Genomic DNA, 19,338 nt, shown 5'->3' on the forward strand with positions numbered 1-19,338 from the left:
TAATATAGATTCATGAATCATGAGTATAAAATTGGATTAGGCATTCGTGGGGGGATCTGTCACCAATCACCCAAACGTGAATACAAGCGTCACAAATTGGTTTTTTGCGATCGCACCTCCATTTTATCAGTAATGTAGGTCATAATCGGTGATCGAAATAGGCGAGCCAAATTGCATCCACACAAGTCCAGACAGGACAATTTCACGCACAATCTAGTTTGTCAAGGGACTGTCTCATTTCGGGCGTAGACGGAGAAAGTCATACTGTCTTTGTCTTGCACTGGTGCTGGCGCCCAGAATCAGGGGATTAGTGTAGTTTTTTTTGTTCTTACTTACTGACAATATTTGCTTGACCAACTTTACATTACTAATTTAATTGTGTGGTCTGGACTCTCCTATATATTATACTACTCTTTGGTCTGGACGCAAAAATGAAATTCAAGGACATTGGCTTGCCGATCTCTTGACGCTAGATGGCTATCAAACTGCCAATTTAATTTCTAATCTAATTGACAATTTGATCGTCCCATCTGGACCTTGTAAATAAAACATGACAATGACAACACTCTACGTCTCACGTTCTCACGTCACTGTGTATGGAGTGTCAAATCAAATTAAAGCCATTTCAACATTTCATAGGAGAATCATCTTTAAAAATAAACTATTTAAACTAAAATTGGGAAAAATATGTAAAACACAGTATAAATGCTTTTTATGAAGTACAATAATACTGGCATTTCTCGAATAAAATGAAAATAGTATTTAAAGGGTAACCTTATAGCTGAGAGTGGTGTTCTACTGCGTGTCCTCATGAAATGCAACGTCCATGAGCTCGCTCACTTGAGCGACCAGCCTTGTGTTATTGAGGGGAGACTGAACTACAAAAAAGTCTCAAATGGGGGTTATCGCAATCAAGCCGGTAAAGATGCTACTTATTTTAATAATATCTTCTCCTAGTACGCGAGGACAAAGTTCCGTTGTCAATCTTATAAAGTTATTTTGAAAGACTTAATCAACTTGCAATATGGATTTGCAAGCACAATCTCTTATTAACCATTTCTACGTGACATCGTAAATCAATTGTATTTGTTTGCATCTTCAAAATTATTATTATTATTTTTTATTATTAGAGCTTTTCATTATTCTACAGAGAATTATTATATGAATTTGATACATATATTTTAAGATTTTATTTTATTTTTCTGCTGTAGACCCCTTCTGGGTAAAAGCCTCCTCCAGCTGTTTCCATTTGGCTTTATCTAGTGCTACACTTTGCCATTTCTGGCCTCCAGTGGCAACAATTTCGTCCTGCCACCTGGCTAGTGGATGTCCTCTCTTTCTAGAGCCCAGGGGGCCCTTCCATTTGGTCACCTTTCCTGTCCACCTCCCGTCGTTAAGCCTTGCCACATGACCAGCCCATCTCCATTTCATGCTCTGAGCAAACTGTAAGGCATCAGTTACTTGTGTCCTTTTTATAATGTCGGAGCATCTTATTCTATCTTTTAGTTTTATGCCTAAACAGCTTCTTTCCATTGCTCTTATCTTATTATCTTCTCTAATCTTCAAAATATTAACCCAAAAATAATTTACAAAAAATATCCTTTTAGTAGTTAATAATATTATATTAGTAAGTATATATATATATAGTTTATATAGTTTTAGTAATTAGGCTCATTAATCAACCTTTCAGTGTTCAAGGAGAGGTGGTTTCGGCTCATCAACAATTACTTGTTCTACTTCAAAATAAGTGAGATGGGCAAGTTTGATACAAAGAATCCGGCTGGTGTCTTTGTTATGGAGAACTCGTCTATTCAGATGGAGCATGGGCCAAATATATCATTTTCTTTTTCTATATCTTTTATGTAAGTAAATTTAAATATTTAGCAATGTACAGTCAAGGGCATAAATATATATACATTCCCAAAGTTTCAAAAATATGTGTATGCTCTTACACCTTAGACAATAAAGTTGTGGTCACATATTTTTGAGCCATTTCTCTGTATCGATATTTTTGCCTTTGACTGTACAATAATTTTTCATATACATTGTTTTTAGGGTTCCATATCCGAAGGGTAAAAACGGGACCCTATTACTAAGACTCCACTGTCCGTCCGTCTGTCTGTCACCAGGCTGTATCTCATGAACCGTGATAGCTAGACAGTTGAAATTTTCACAGATGATGTATGTCTGTAGCCGCTATAACAACAAATACTAAAAAGTATGGAAGCCTCGGTGGGTGAGTCCGACTCGCACTTGTCTGGTGTTTTATTTATACATGTTGCTTATACACAAGAGATAGTATTTATCTTGAAGTTTCTTTAGTGTTATTAATTCTAGACCATTTTTTTGTATCTGTATGTTTGAATCTGTGGAAGAACTCTTTACATGCACATTATTTTTAGGGTTCCGTACCCAAAGGGTAAAAACGGGACTAAGACTCCGCTGTCCGTCTGTCTGTCCGTCTGTTACCAGGCTGTATCTCATGAACCGTGATAGCTAGACAGTTGAAATTTTCACAGATGGTGTATTTCTGTTGCCGCTATAACAACAAATACTAAAAAACTTGTGTATTTCCACTTGGAAAACATTATTTCTTTCATCAGATCATTGGAAGGTAGTCATGAAATTTTAAACTTTGTAGAAATTTAACCTATGCCAGGCACTCCACATTAAGTCTGATTATGTTGAATTAGAGATGGGCGGAATATTCTGTAAGCATTCAGTATTCTGCAAGTTTTTCATTGTTCATATTTGGCCAAATTATTCAGTTAAAGTGCTAAATATACAGTAAATATTTTTTATTGTTTTTCCTGTTGCAATACTGTATAATGTAATCTCCTCCAAAACTTTACAAGTACCATAGAGTAACTTATACTAGAGCGGTACTGTCATAGTAAATTTTGTAACCCTAGTAAATTCACTGCCATCTGTCGACACACTTTAAAACTAAAAATAAATATTTATAAAAATACGATAAAATGTATTTAAATATGGATAAATGATTTTTTTATTTGCATTAATTATTTTTATATGATTTTGACCCATGTTCTTTCACTGGTATGCGTTGAAATTATAAATAACAAACGAAACAGTCAACGCCCTCTATACGAGTGTAGGCCAAAACTAGTGGCGCCATCTGATCGAGAATCAAATTTTCGTGATTTTCGAGGCACGTTTTTTCCTTAGACTGTATCCATCTATTACGGAGTTATATCAATCTTTGCAAGTACTCTCTTCCATCCCAGCACATACATTTACCACGTTGTCATTAAAACACAATATGATGCGACATTCTTGAAAATTGAAATTTTTTATGCGAGTCCCTTACCTATTGAACAGTTTGTGTCTAGGGAATTGCCTAGGAAGCAATTCATCTTTGGCTGCTAATGTAATTGAAGCGTTTTCAAATGTTTATTACAATGATGTAGAATTGTAGATGAACCGAATAATTTGGCCGAATATTCGGTTCGGTAATACTTAACTAATATCTGAACCGAATATTCATATTCGGCAAACTTCATATTCGACCCATCTCTATGCTGAATCATTTGTTAATGTACTTACATTTCTTATTAGTATAAAATTATTGTATTGCAATATGGAGAGTAATATTCAAGGCAATAGCGATATTTTGTTCAACCAGAGATTGACATAGTTTGTGAACCACATTTGGCTCTTTGGAGATACAATAATTGCAGCTCTTCAAGCCTACCAAAAAATGAACAAGAGCTCTTTTACCACTAAACAAATTTGTGGCTCATTTTGATTTACAGAACCAATTTCTGACTGCTCTTCTCAAAAGTCTCGACCCCTGTGCTGTACAGTCACATATAGTCTGACAAAACCAATTTGACAGTAAATAAGAAGAAAATAACTATACTCATCCCTTTTTTGGGTGCTAGTACTAGCGTAAGACAAAGTTAGTATGATTCTCTCTATCTATGTATGAAATGGGACAGTCTCTGCCTAAACTCTGTAAAACCACTTTAAAACAAATTCTGTCCCAATTGAATTTGCAGCGACGAGCCAGAGAAGCGACACGTGTTTGCGGCGCGCGCTGAGGACAACGTCGTGCAGTGGGTCATCAAGCTGCGCGAGTGCTCCTACGAGTACCTGCGCGAGCGCCTGCACACGCTGCAATCCAAAATATACTCTATTACTGGCAAGGTTAGACTTTAAGATTAACCTCAAAATTCTTTAATAATCCTAAGCTTAAAAATCATTCAACACTTTAATTTCGGCAAGTCACTAAATTTTCGGTAAAAAATATGTGAATGAGTTTCATCTTTCATCACACTTAGCAGCGGTAGCGCGGCATCTATACATATAATAAAGCGGAAGAGGGTCGAAAGTCTGTACTTGGAAGATATTCGAAAAAAATTGGCTAGGGATACTTAGAATCGATAACAGAACACGTTCCAACAGTTTTTAGAACTTTTGTCTGTGTCTGTTTATCTGTTTGTCTGTTTATTTGACCGCGCATCACGTGAAAACGGCTAAACGGATTTTGATGCAAACTTTACTAATCTGTCGAAAAAATCCACGGCCAGGTTATAGGCTATGAAAATTTGAGAAATTTCACCCCTAACGGGGTTAAAAAGGGGATGAAAGTTTGTATGGGGTTCAAGATTTATTTTCAGCTAGCAATTTGAAACTTCGTAAAAACATACATTATTGAAATACAAGAAAACAAATTTCAGCGTTTTTGAAAATTCATCCCCTAAGGTGGTGAAAAAAAGGTTGAAAGTGAAAGTTTGTACGGAGATCAATTTTTTTTCGAGTGTGTTACTTGAAACTTAGTATATGGGCATATTATTATAATTCAGGAAAAGTAATTTCCCTAACGGGGTTAAAAGGGGGTTGAAATTTTGAATCCATTACAAATGCTTTGAAACTTCTTAGAAAAAGGCATAATAGATGATTACAAAAAAAAGTAACTTCAACGTTTTTGGAAATTTAACCCCTCTGGGGGTTGAAAAGGGGATGAAAGTTTGTCTTGAGGTGCACATTTCATTTTAAGCTAGGAACTTAAAACTTTGCGAAAAGGTATTATATTAAAAAGCAAGAAAACTACTTTCAGCGCTTTTGAAAATTGATCCCTGGTGGTAAAAAAAGGGGTTAAAAGTTTGTATGGAGGTCAAACATTTTTTGAGTGCGAAACTTGAATCTTTATATAAAGGCACCACGCCGACTGGTCACCACAAAAGTACCCAATACCCTACTCAGAAGCCGAAGGGCTTCTCGCTGCAGAGAAAATACTGGGGCCGCCTCAACAAAATCCGCACAGGTCATGGCAGGTGCAATTATATGCGACACAAATGGGGATGGAAAGAGAGCCCGTTGTGACTGCGGTCTTGAAGACCAAACTACCCAGCACATTGTTGAACGATGCCAAAATAGACGATTCCAAGGCAGCCCGGAGGACCTCTATACTTACCAATCTGACACCTGACAAAAAAATATAATACTCACTAGGAGAAGAACGATAACTCAAAAAAAATGACCCTTTCAAAAGTTATTTTGAGGGGGAGTTTGGTATCGGTTTCGTATAAATCAGGGATGCCGAATTCATTTATGATATCAAAATGATACCATTCCGAAGTAAAAACCCAAAAATATGAAAAAAATACTTTTTTTTAATTCCTCTTCAAGCTTAAACCGCTGAACTAATTTGATTTTGAATAAGGTCGAAAAAAAACTGTTGATTTTGGAGTGTAGTTTTATTTAGCGGTACCTAATTGTAAAATATTTTATCTGGACTACTTACAGTCCTCTAGCGTATCCATCTGTCAACTTTATTCAAGTTCCACCTCCAGGGAAAAGGGAGAGAAATTAGGGGTGAATTAGCCGCTTACTGGCACAGACCGAATTCTACGCGGGCGGAGCCGCGGGCACAGCTAGTATGTAATAATTGGGCAAGCTGGATTCATTTGGCTTGCTATTTTTTTAAGATCAGCTGGTGGAAATCAAGTTCTATGGAGTCTAAATTAAAAACTTGTTAAATTTGCTTCTTTGTTTTATGAAATCGGGTTTAGACAACCTGCGTTTGCATCAAATAAAGGTTTCCCAAATATTTTAGGACCCTCTACTACTAGTGCCGCGCAACGAGGGCGCGTGTCTCTGGGCGCCGGCCGTGCCCTTCTCCACGGCCCCCGCCTGCACCGTCAACAGCGGCTCCTTCAGCTGCCACCTGCACACCAGCAGCGCGTTCACGCTCGAGCGGAGCAAGTCCGACGCGAACGCGCATAGACATTTACGCACGAACAATTCGACTTTTTACACCGAACAAACTAGTGACGAACACAAAAGTGATACGAAAATTTTCTCCCTGGAAAGGAGCAAAACGTCCGCGATGTTTAAAAGTCACATCGAGTCTCTGGAGGGGTCGATATTCGACAGCGGTAAGTCGAGCGCGAGTTGCGCGCCTCGTCCTCCGGTGCGGAACCGGCTGTGCCCGTCGGGGTCGGGAGCCCCGCGGCGCGAGGTCGGCGCCGACGTGCAGGCGCTGGCGGCCAGCGGGCGGCGGCGGGGCACGGCGGGCATCCTCGGCGACGCGCCCGTGCCGCCGCGCCGCAAGGCCGAGCCCAAGCCACACCCACAGCCACATCTTACCAGCGACAGTAGGCGACCGCAGGAATCCGAAGATCTTATTCAATTTTAGTCTATTTGTAATACTAACGTCCCAAGTACCCCACCTAGTTAAGTTACGGCACGCAGGCTTTTGTTGGTGTAGAGATTATAGATAGGGTTTTTAATATAATACTAAGAAATTGTATTTTGCCAGATTTGTGATATTTGTATAGTAGAAGATTGTATGATAGAGCTTTGTTCGTATTCATCTAAAAAATGATTATTGGTATTTTTATATAAAATTTGTATCGTATTTTTGTAACATATAATATAGCAATATTACTGAGGGCCCATATAATCTTACATGTATTACCGAGAAACTTGTTAGGAACGTTTAGTTCAGCAAGGAAAGAGGAAAGTAGAAATGTTCAGTATTCTAGTCAATGTACCCAGAACACATTTGTCTATAACGTGCTGCCTGCTCTATTAATCAACATTAATTAATTGTAGAAAGTATTAAACACGAGGCATTTATCGAACACTTGTTATTCATACAAGTTGTATGTCAATTTTGTCGTAACCTAGCTTTATTTTGTTTCTACCTCTGTTATAACAATTTATCCTTATTCGTCATTAGATTACAATATTAATGTGTAAAGCTTAGAGCACATTTGCTTGTAAAAATACACGACTATATCACAGTTTACTTTAAGTTTTAGTTTGTATTGACTACTCAGTGCTCCTTAATTTATGATAAAACCACAATGCTTGTCAAGTTTAGTAAATAATCACTAATTGTGAAACCCTCATTCAAATAATCTGAAGTTGAAAACGATTCGTTACATTGTGCTGTAAAATCAAAATCACCATTATTATCTTATCATCATTCTGTCCATAATTCGCACTAATAATGTCATAATAGTTTGTCTGCAATTTAGACAATCTAAGACTTGCTTAGTTTGTTATTTAACTATACAAATCAACTTATCTTCCTTACAGTTTTTTTCCAAGTTACTTTTTCCTTGTATGTATTTTTGATATAACTCTGTCGAATCATGCCAGTTGAGGAAAATATATAGGTAACCAAAGCGCGTTTTTAGTAACTAGTAGCCATGGCCTAATCAGATACATTAAGAGGAAAGTGGACGACCGCCTCTCCATAAAAACGTAGGCCCCGTTTTCCTTTCTCGATATTTAATTTATGGTAAATATTTTTACACAATTTGATAACAATTTTAATGTATTGACTTGTAAAAGAGCCATTGAGGCCTACTGAATACATTTATGAATTTGAATTTGTTTAAATTTTAATATTATATTAACCATTTTTGATTATTACAAGAATTAGGAGCGAAAAATAAATTCCATGCAATTTTTTAAAGCTCTTCTCTTTAATAATTAGAAAAATGGGGACGTTAGTACGGAGAAGCAAGCGGTCGCGCGCGGTCGTTCATATTCGTCTTAATGGGAATTATGAGAGTTGAGTTTGCTTGCTTTGCGCCTACCAGGTAAAATGTTCAATCTAAATGAATGTCAACTAAATTTCATATTGTATTTATATCTGAAATCAATTAATGTTTATTTGATTACCAACGTTATTGCGTTCATATAACGTTTTTATAATAAGTAGGTAATTAATCATTGTGACGTGTGACGAGGAAACTGTAACTTTATTGGAAAAAATTACCTTATCTCGATGTTTCAAGGTTAAAAGATTGCCTATTTTGGTAGGCACCAGTTTAATATTGATTTACATGCAACAAACAATGTTATGTGTAGGTATTATTGTTCCGGCCAAATTTCGATTATAATATAAGCCTAGTATTAGCACAATGTCAAAACTTCAGCGTAGGAAGATGTTAATTAAAAATTGGAATTCTCTCAACTGACTCCACAAGACAGGCCTAGACTAGTGTGGAGATCATAGGTTAATAAAACAATGTATAATTTTTTTGGTAAATAAACTATTTTTTTTATTTTTTTAATATAAATCAAATTAAATTCTTCAATTATATCTGATTTTGTAATATTTATATTTTTTAAAGTGATTTTACCTTTGTAACGGAATAAGAATATATATTTATCAGATACCAAGTTTGTTTTATAATCATACTTTTATTAAGGTCTTATAACGTGTAAACAATCCAAACCACACTATTATAAGGTGTTAGACTAAATACCTATATCATAACTCCAATAATTGTGTGATGTGTAAAGACAAATTACTGCCTGTAATTTGGCAGGTGAAATATCTATATACAGGCAATTAATAGACATAGTATATACAGGCGCTCTCCGTGCATTATATACTATGTCTATGGTGCATTATTATCCGCGAACTGTCAAATCGTATGGGTTACCATGGCAACACACTAATTATAGGCCAGGATTACACTTGTAAGTTTTACTTACGTAAGTAGGGACAAAGCTATTTGCTAGAATGAGAACGATATTCATATCTCATTCTGTAGTATAGCTGTGGCCCTACTTACGTAAGTAAAACTTACAAGTGTAATCCTGGCCTTAGACTAATGGGCCCCAGGGGCCTATTTCTCGTAACTATTAGTAAAGGTACTAGTGTAAAAATTACAAGTATTAATATTTTCTGTTTCTCAAATAATTTTACTAGACTAGTCACTAATAGTAGCGGACTAATAATATTATTAGTGTTATTTGGGGGTCTCTATTGTTTGACATAATTATTCAGTCATAATGTACCTAATGATTGACATATTATCATTAGTCATAATTTGGTTTTTCTCAGAAACGCGTAACTTTTCAGCATTGCCATAAAACAAACCTAACCTAACCTAACCTATCTATAGGATAACCCGAGGAAAATCCTGAAAAGTTAACGGTTTCAGAATTATGACTAATGATAATATGACAATCATTACATTATGACTTTCAATAATTATGTCAAACAAAGGGACCCCGTTATTTGGCTTAGTGCACCACCACCCTTGCCATTTGTTTAATTAAAAAAAAAAACTTCCCGCGTATTGTTGCTGTGGTATTAGGTTCCAGTGTCCATCCAATTTGGCGAAACTCTTTGACTTGGACCACAAAACTTGATTTCTCTCTCTTAAGTCGTTCTAAACCACGCGCGATGGCTAAAACAAGCGGAACCTTTCTTTCAATTCAGGGGCCCCTTGAACTATCCCAGGTAGCAAAATGACGTCAAATGACGTCAGCGACGTCGTAATGACGTAATAATGCCATCATTATGACGTCGCTGACGTCATTTTACGTCATTTTGCTACCTGGGATGTAATTCGTAGTTATTTCTCGGAAGGAGAACTCTTCGGTGACGAATAATTATTAATTCATCGTCCAAACTCTCAGAATCTGAGTACATTTTCGCAAAGGCCATGCCAGGATAAGCTAAGTGAATCTGCCACCAGCGAGTTTTGGCTTATAATTATTTTAATGATGTGGCTTTCTATTAGTAACAAGTATGCAAAATTTCAGACCCCAAAGCTGTAGTTTTTTGTAAAAAAAAACGAAATCGAAACGAAAGGAATCTTTCTTCGTAATTTTTTTTTTCTAGCCAACCGATTTTGACGTGCGTCACGTATGTTGTGCTTATAGTAATGACAATTATATGACATGAATTATTGGATATATTGCTATACAAAAAAAAGTACTTTCAGGTCAGAGAGCGCTCCAAGTTTATCACCAAAGCTAGCCTCTTTAATGAGCTACAAAATGAATGTATTTACTTAATTTTATCTGTGGGAGAACAAGGTGTTTTTAGGGTTCCGTACCCAAAGGGTAAAAACGGGACCCTATTACTAAGACTCTTCTGTCCGTCTGTCACCAGGCTGTATCTCATGAACCGTGATAGCTAGACAGTTGAAATTTTCACAGATGATGTATTTCTGTTGCCGCTGTAACAACAAATACTAAAAACAGAATAATATAAATATTTAAATGGGGCTCCCATACAACAAACGTGATTTTTTTGCTGTTTTTTTCCGTAATGGTACGGAACCCTTCGTGCGCGAGTCCGACCTTTTTTTTTCAATTGAATACATCGCTGTCATAGACATTCATACTAATATTATAAATGCCAAAGTCTGTCTGTCTGTGTGTTACCTCTTCACGCTGATCCGATTTGGATGAAATTTGGCATAGAGATAGTTTGAGTCCCGGAGAAGGATATAGGATAGTTTTTATCCCGAAAATCATCCCTTATTAAGTGAAAAGCGGGATGGAATTGAGATAATTTATGAAGTGCCTACTAATTTGTGTGCATAATATTCTCAAATTAAATGATTGCCATGAGAATTTTTCCAGGCGCTATACTTTAACTGATTTTACTAAGTCCGCGCAGACGAAGTCGCGGGCAAAAGCTAGTAGTATATACAAGTAGCAAAGAGGATATAATATTATAGAGCGGTACTGTCATAGTAAATTTTGTAACCACAGTAAATTCACTGCCATCTATCGACAGTATCGACAGAGAAAAAATCCTATGCTGCCAAAATGTTATAAGAATATTCTTTCTCCGGTCGCTCGGTGGCGCGTCTATAACTACTTGCGATAGATGGATACAGTCTAAGGAAAAAACGTGCCTCGAAAATCACGAAAGTTTGACTCTCGATCAGATGGCGACAGTACCTTTGGCCTACTCTCGTATAGAGGGCGTTGATGGTTTCGTTTGTTATTTAACAATTTTAACGCATATGAGTGAAAGAACATGAGTCAAAATCATAAAAAAAACATTTATCCATATTTAAATACATTTTATCGTATTTTTATGAATCTTCATTTTTAGTTTTAAAGTGTATCGATAGATGGCAGTGAATTTTCTGTGGTTACAAAATTTACTATGACAGTACCGCTCTATCTTATTATATCCCTCTTTGTTTGAACGTTTGAATATACTTAACACATTCACCGCTGAGCTACGGTCGTTTACTACGTCGTAGCCGATAGCATGAGTTACCCGGTATGTAGCGAAAATGCTTCGTAGAGGCGAAACGACAACGTGTCGTGATTAGCGCTGAATAGGTTAGCTGATTGCACAGTCTCGACTGCCCATAAAAAGTTCAGTAGGTAAATCTACTTACAACCTTGTCGCTTTGAAATAAAAGCTCGTCAATGATACAAAGACGGCGCCATCAAAAACGTCAAAATTAATGTGGTAATGTTGCTGTCATACTTTGTCACTGATAAAGATTAAGATTAGTATTAGATTTAAGATTAGTTTTATTTAATTTTAGTTTTAGTTTTTAAGTTTTATAAGTTAGTTATTTCAGACCTAGATATACCTCATGTCATTTAAGTATTTTTATTAAGTTAATTAAATGTTCTTTGTCACTGCGAAGTCGGTAAAGTTAGCTTAGACAGGGTCTAGCTAGGTACTTATTGTGATAATTGCTTTAAATTAGAAGTCACTACTGGACGAAATTGTTTGCACAAATTTCAAAGGTAGGAAGGAATCATATCGTAACAAAAAAAAAAGGACATCCAGTTAAGTGTAACATATATATTTTTATTTTTTTGTAAATTACTTATTACAAGCATATCTCTGATTAGCAAGTCTAATGTAAACTCACTAGCGTCACAGTTAACATAACTGCGGCACATTTATCGAGGCACGGTTCTAGCATACCTACTACTATAGCTACACAATTACACATATAACAATTAATGCACGTATATATCACATACAAGATTGTAAAACTACTGCTAGCTCTGATACCTACATAAATATGGTTAACAGCGTTCAAAAATATGGACTAGTAGGCATATATAAAACAAGTACCTACTTCAAATTTGTATACAAAAATAACTTCATTAAAATTTGTAATTTTTTATTAAGTATTTGTATAACCATAAAGTTGTAAATTCTAGTAAAGTTGTAGGTTGTAGCTACCATATAACTACAATTATAGCCAATCAATCTAATGTAATGAAATGAGACTGTAACAGTCAATCTGACATTGCAAATCAAATCTCTAGTGTTCAGGTTAATAAAGTAGGTAACGATAACATTCTATACCTACTTTGAGAGTACTGGCAACTGGGGTAATTGGGGACCGAGAGGTTATTACCTCTCTATCAAACAGAAATATTTTACTATGAACTAATGTAGATAGTTGAAAGATTGACCATAATAGTAAATTACGATACAAGTGCGAAAAATAGGAAATTCGCAACGAGTGGCGATAAATTAAAACACGACCGTAGGGAGTGTTCTAAATCGACACGAGTTGCGAATTACCTATTTATCGTACAACGTTTTGCAGTACATATGCTACTTTAATTTTTTTGACATAGTTACTTATCGTTTTGCCCCTTTGTTACCCCTATTTGACTATACCTAAACCCTTACTTAGCTAAAGGGTAACATACTAAATAAATAAAATAATATAATTTATAGAATATACCGGTTAATTGCGCTAACTAAGCGTTTTCCTTCTAAGGAAGGTCAATTACAAACAAATTAATCTTACATAAAATGAGAATTCTAAAACATCTTACAATTATGTTGTTAAGATTACAACTGATAGCCTAAGGCACTTGAATGTTCATAATATGATTTCCACTTATCGTTTTAACCTTCGACCCGCTCATATAATCCGTCATCAGTCATCACCGAGCGGACAAAACACCCTGTAAGTACCTGAGGCGACTAATAATAATACAACGGTATAAAAAAATACTTGTGTGCAACTAGGAACTCTAGTGCATCCCGCGTCTCGCGTGCATGGCACCGCTGGTATCTACCAACCGCCGCGGTACTATATAGCTGCCGTTCGACGTTGTAAATTAATGTTCTTTCGCACTTGTACATGATAATCCAAGAGTGAAAGATGACATTATATCCGCGGTCGTCCGTTGGTACCGCAGCAACTATAGGCGAAGCTCGTGAGTTGCAGCGCTAGCTGTCAGTGCGGACGGTGGGCAGCTTGGGGCCCGGTGCTAGTTGCCGCCGTAGTCGCGCAGCTCGCGGTTGCCCAGCGGCAGCGTCGGCCTGAAGTTGTGGAGTAACTCCATGGATTCTTCTCCGCAAGAGGCCTCGCCGCACCGTAATTTCCGCATCAGAGCCAACTGAAACCAAAAATTTTTTTAATAATTCCGTCTAACGCAAAAGAAATAAGTTTTTGGTAGTTTTAGCTTTGATCTTTAGGAAGAGATAAATAGGTACAGTCGACATGAGATATATCGGAGCGACGGAGGTCCTCAAAAATATCTGAACACGCACTCTAACCCCTTGACCACAGAGATATTTGTGAGCACCTTAGCCGCTCGATATATCTGTTTAAGGCGACTTCCTGAATAAAATAAAAAAATAAAATAAAATTCGTTTAATTCAGACTTCATAATGGTCCATACATGCTAGTACTTAATACTATCTTAAGGAACTAGACATAAATTATTATTACTATTAGTGTATTTCTATTTTGGCAGGAGCCAGGGTACACTCATTTGTAAATGCAAAAATCTTAAAAGTTATCATACCTATGGCCCTATGCCTATTGAATGTTGACATTGAGTTGATCGAGCGTGCTGTCAAAACAGATTTGTCGGAAGGTCGGAAGGCTTGGAAGAGTTTAAAGCGTCACATTTACGTGTTATGTGATAAGAGGCTACGCCACGCTTATCTTAACGATTTTGAAAGTGAAGAATGTAGGCCGTGAACATCGGTAGGTAAACAGGTAAACAAACACACGGGGACCGGTAGTTGCCGCAAGCGGCGCGACTGCTGACTGAATTTATCCAAGGAACTGGTTTGACTAAACTAAACACTACCGTTTAATGTAAAAGTTGATTTTCCAACTGGAGCATTTATAGCATCTAATAAAGTGCGCAATGTAATGCGTAATTGCGTTGCGTGTAGTCACTGTGCTTTTTAGGGTTCCGTACACAAAGGGTAAAAACGGGACCCTATTACTAAGACTCCGCTGCCTGTCCGTCTGTCGCCAGGCTGTATCTTATGAAATTTTCAAAAATTCTATCACTGGATAGAAAATTCTATCACAGTTGAAATTTTCACAGATGATGTAGGTATTTCTGTTGCCGCTATTACAACAAATAAGTACTAAAAACAATAAAATAAATATTTAAGTGGGGCTCCCATACAACAAACCTGATTTTCTTGCCGTTTTTTGCGTAATGGTACGGAACCCTTCGTGCGCGAGTCCGACTCGCACTTGGCCGGTTTTTTCATTCGAAGACAATGTTACTTATTCCAGAAACTAACTTAAGTAGTAGTTTTTTTTAAATTAACAAATAGATCATTTAATAAATAAATAATTAAAGGTACTTCTCCTCTACTTAAAGAAAATGTACGACGGATTAAGATGTTCCTACTTATAGTTTGTCAAAGGATCTCATTTCAAACATAGACGGAGAGAATCATACTATCTTTGTCTTACACTAGTACTAGCACCCAAAAGAAAAGGATGTATAGTTTTTTTTGTTCTTATTTACTGCCAATTTAGTTTGACCAACTATATATACAGTTATTCATAGGAAATATCTATATTTATGCCTAGAGGTACACCTACACCGCATAAAGGATGACTCACGCCACTCACGGTCCGGGCCGAAGCTTCCGGCGCTTACTTTTCTATGACATGACAGGTGATCACGTGATGCTTTCCATAGAAAACGAAGCTCCGACCCGGACACGGCCCGGTCTAACGTAAGTCATCCTTAACTCAATTATTTATAATGACTGTACCTACGTGATCTCGATAGCTTAATATTAATACTAAGTACCTGTTTCTGTCATAGCTATAATTCTAAAATAAACGGCCAAGTGCGACTCGGACTCGCGCACGAAGGGTTCCGTACCATTACGCAAAAAACGGCAAAGCAAATCACGTTTGTTGTATGGGAGCCCCACTTAAGTATTTATTTTATTCTGTTTTTAGTATTTGTTGTTTAGCGACAACAGAAATAAATCATCTGTGAAAATTTCAACTGTCTAGCTATTACGGTTTATGAGATACAGCCTGGTGACAGACGGACAGACAGACAGCGGAGTCTTAGTAATAGGGTCCCGTTTTTACCCTTCGGGGAAGGACCCTAATTATACGTTTAAAGTCACATTACTTCATGTAACTTTTGAGATTTGTACGGTAGTTTTTTTAGGATTTATATATCGCCTTAGATATCGGACGAAAAACGGGAGAAAGCACGCAAATTGCTTATTTACCGTTTAATCTGTTTGTTTTGACGTCCAGACCCACCATCCAGGCGGTTAAATGCGCTAAGCAGGCTACAAGGTTTTATAACTACTTCGAATGTTGTCAACAATACAGCAGGAGAAAATAAATGGGTTTACCTGTTCAGCTGAGACCTCAACAGGCTCCTTAAACAGGATCCACGTGACGCACTCAGTGCACGGAGGCGTGGTGAGCGAGCCGGGGTACGTCCAGTAGGCGGCGCGCGGCGGCAGCAGCTGCGCCGGGTCCAGCGGGTCCGACATCGTCACCTTGTCCCCCTTGTGTCGGATGAAGGGTAGGAGGCGCACCACCTTGTCTAGTTCGGGGTGCTTTCTGCCGACCTGCAAAGGATTAATAGGTACGTGTTACATTAGGTAAAAGTGTAATTTATTGATAAGAGTAGGTATCTATGGATCTTTTAAGCTGACTTGCTACGCACAAGCTGACGTTTTTGACCTATTTGACCAAGTTTGTACACAGAGATTTAGTGTTTGTCCATAAACTTGTTTTTTGTGCATCGAGCCGTAGCATTAGGATAATCAACAATTTCCAATTCGAAGCTCTTAAGATTATGAAAGTGCTCGGCTTACCTAATAGTGCAAATAGTATGAATATCAAGGAGGAACGTCGGAGTTTCGAGTTGATTTTCTTAAGCAAGGCTTAACTGCTATTTTATTTGGAGAGTCAGTCAGTTGAGCCGGGTTTGGTGAAGTCGTCTACTAACACGAGAAAGTGCCAGAAAATGGTGAAGATAAATCTCTATTGGTGCAACAGGTTTTTTTTTATATTTGATTGGTCCTTAAATAAATTAAAATGAATCGAATTACAGTTGCATGTCCGACCAATTGTATTTAAGTAAGTAGGTACTTTCATTTACATACGCCTTGTCTTCACAATTTTTACCTTGTACCTTACTAAGATCGTGCTATAAATAGAAAATGGATAAATCCAGTATTGTGACTCCATCCATCATGATCATGACGTGTATTTCAAAGAACATTCGGTTAACGTATAAACTCACATCGGTTATACGATTACTTACCCACACTACACGTGATATCTATCAAAATACCTTGTTTGAGGCTTTTTTCGTAAAGCGTCGGCTAAATGCGAAGTAACAATATGAAATATAAAAAAGTCGGCAAAACGATAACTAAAAGAATTAAAAAAAATTAAATAGTCGGCAAAGAGCGAAAGTTGGCGAATAGCGATCATATCTTGTGTTCATCTTTTCATATTTATTTAAGGGCACTTATTCATACACACGTATGTACGTATTGTGATGCAAATCTTATTCAGATATGTAATTCCTTTGTATTCAGATTTCGACCTAGAGCCGCCGGAGTTTGTTATTCATTATTGGGTATTATAACGTAAAGGAGAGTATTTACATGACACCGACGCAGCAATCCCAAGTGATAAGAAACAGTTTCTTAGATATGTGGGACTTTAGATCTTGATCTTGTATTCTAGCAGGTAACTGCACAGAACGAATAATGCTCAGTGTAGGGTTCCGTAGTTGCCCGTTTTTTACAAAACGACAAGTGACGATTGCCATCGGAAACTGGTGGTATCGGAGGCCTTTCGTTTTTATTTCTTAGGTTGTAAGTAAATAAATCTTCAGTGTAAACATGCCCTTCTAACTTACGACCAAATCGATATCATGTGATTCAGCTCTAAGTTCGAATTCTGCTCTAGGCTCTAGGCAATACTATTCATTTAAACTGGGTACCTACTTAACTAGACATGCCAATTATAAAAGGCCAGACGACCTAATTCTATGCGTTATTCACTCTCAGCAAAGTCACGAAAATTTCATTCTCGATCAGATGGCGCCACTACCTTTGGCCTACTCTCGTATAGAGGGCGTTGACGGTTTCGTTTGTTATTTAACAATTTTAACGCATATCAGTGAAAGGACATGGGTCAAATCATATAAAAATAATTAATGCAAATAAAAAAATCATTTATCAATATTTAAATACATTTTATCGTATTTTTATAAATCTTCATTTTTAGTTTTAAAGTGTATCGATAGATGGCAGTGAATTTTCTGTGGTTACAAAATTTACTATGACAGTACCGCTCTATGTTATTATATCCCTCTTTGCTCTCAGGCAGTAAATAATGAAGTTGCGTGTCACCAAAGAGAATAGATATTATAGATGGTTATTGTCATTGAAAACAAAAAATGAAAATGTGTATGTGTGTATGTATACTGCATATATACATTTATATAATTTTTTTGATATATATATATATATATATCAAAAATATCCCTACCTATATATATATATATATATATATATATATATATATATATATATATATATATATATATATATATATATATATATAGGTATATATATATATATATATATATAGGTAGGGATATTTTTTAAGAACGCCATATGACTGACCCATGTTATTTTATTGATATGTGTCAACGCCATGTACCCGAGTATTGGCCAAAGGTGTGGCGCCATCTATTCGAGTATAACTTTTTCTTGATATTCCGAGGCACTTATACGGAATTACATAAGTATATATCTTTGGTGTCACTATAAAACACAGACCACTTTTCTGTGCTATGCTATAAAAGGATTGCCTGAAAGGCTTCAGTGCCGTATCTAATCTATTTACGTTTTTCTGTTCATTTGCACAACGCTAAAGGCTTAGTTCTCGAGTAGATGGAAGCCTGTTGTATAACAAGATCAATGTAACATAATAATGCGTATGAAGATTTTCTAACATAGTATAAAGTGAATAAGTAGGTAGATAGGGCACAACGGAACGTTATTTAGCTCATGTCGTCATGACTATAATAATAAATGGATCAGCCTAACTGATGGGAGAGTAGGTATCTGGTAATTCTGGTAACTACCGAAGCTCTACAGAAGACCAATGCAGAACCATATTAATCATAGGGTGGGGCGGTGCGCTGATGCAAGCGCCTAGGAGAAGGTTGCTATCATTGGACCACTTAATTTCGCTGCCTTATAATTTAAACAATTCATGTATGAAATTAAATCAAGTTTGATAATTTTGAACTATTGAAATATATGTATTCGTTACCTTACAGACAAATGAATACAGTTAAATAATCTAGGAGAAAAAACGTGAAAAGGATTTTTCATTTCTCATGCTCTGAAAAAGGATCATATTTGTTCTAAAAGGTGCGCAGAAAATGATACGTGTCTGCACTAGAGCATTTTACGTTCGAAGTACGATTTTTAATTTTTTTTTACGATAAGCAATTGAAATTTGAGTTCAAATGGATTTGTTATACAATTTTCATTTTGATATTTGACTCTCTATTCCATAAATTACGACACTTTAGGCTAAATTGTTAACTGAAAATACACTTAAAAAGTACTATGAAAGTTTATACTTGGTCATGTTTAAAAAAAATGCATTTTACTTTCCTCGTATTCGAAATGAAAAGTAGAGTGTTTAACTCGGGTGAAACGCATCATTTCAGCCTCGGACTATTGGCGCTCTCACTGCGTTCGAGCGCCAAAATACCTCGGCAGGAATGAGTGCCTTTCATCCCTTGGTTAACAATCTACTATTTCGCACTGTT

At 36.6% G+C, this 19,338-nt stretch overlaps 2 protein-coding genes across 2 annotated transcripts in view; one reads left to right on the top strand and one right to left on the bottom strand.

Moving 5' to 3' along the window:
* Positions 1-610: 610 nt before the first annotated feature.
* LOC134755945 (uncharacterized) lies at positions 611-8,498 on the top strand. Its single transcript, XM_063692647.1, has 4 exons — positions 611-919; positions 1,691-1,862; positions 4,020-4,167; positions 6,080-8,498. The coding sequence occupies exons 1-4, from the start codon at positions 811-813 to the stop codon at positions 6,659-6,661; spliced, it is 1,011 nt and encodes a 336-aa protein (XP_063548717.1). The 5' UTR covers positions 611-810; the 3' UTR covers positions 6,662-8,498.
* A 3,551-nt stretch (positions 8,499-12,049) lies between these two features.
* The window catches only part of LOC134756014 (carbonic anhydrase 1), a 36,591-nt gene continuing 29,302 nt past the window's right edge, over positions 12,050-19,338 (bottom strand). Inside the window, exons 4-5 of the mRNA XM_063692785.1 lie at positions 15,875-16,096; positions 12,050-13,632 (exon numbers count right to left, since the gene is read on the bottom strand). Of these exons, the coding sequence (XP_063548855.1) occupies positions 13,504-13,632; positions 15,875-16,096 (351 nt within the window). The 3' untranslated portion in view covers positions 12,050-13,503. The remainder of the gene's footprint in view (positions 13,633-15,874; positions 16,097-19,338) is intronic.

Source organism: Cydia strobilella, chromosome 3 (genome assembly GCF_947568885.1).
Source record: "Cydia strobilella chromosome 3, ilCydStro3.1, whole genome shotgun sequence".
NCBI classification, from domain to species: Eukaryota; Metazoa; Arthropoda; class Insecta; order Lepidoptera; family Tortricidae; genus Cydia; species Cydia strobilella.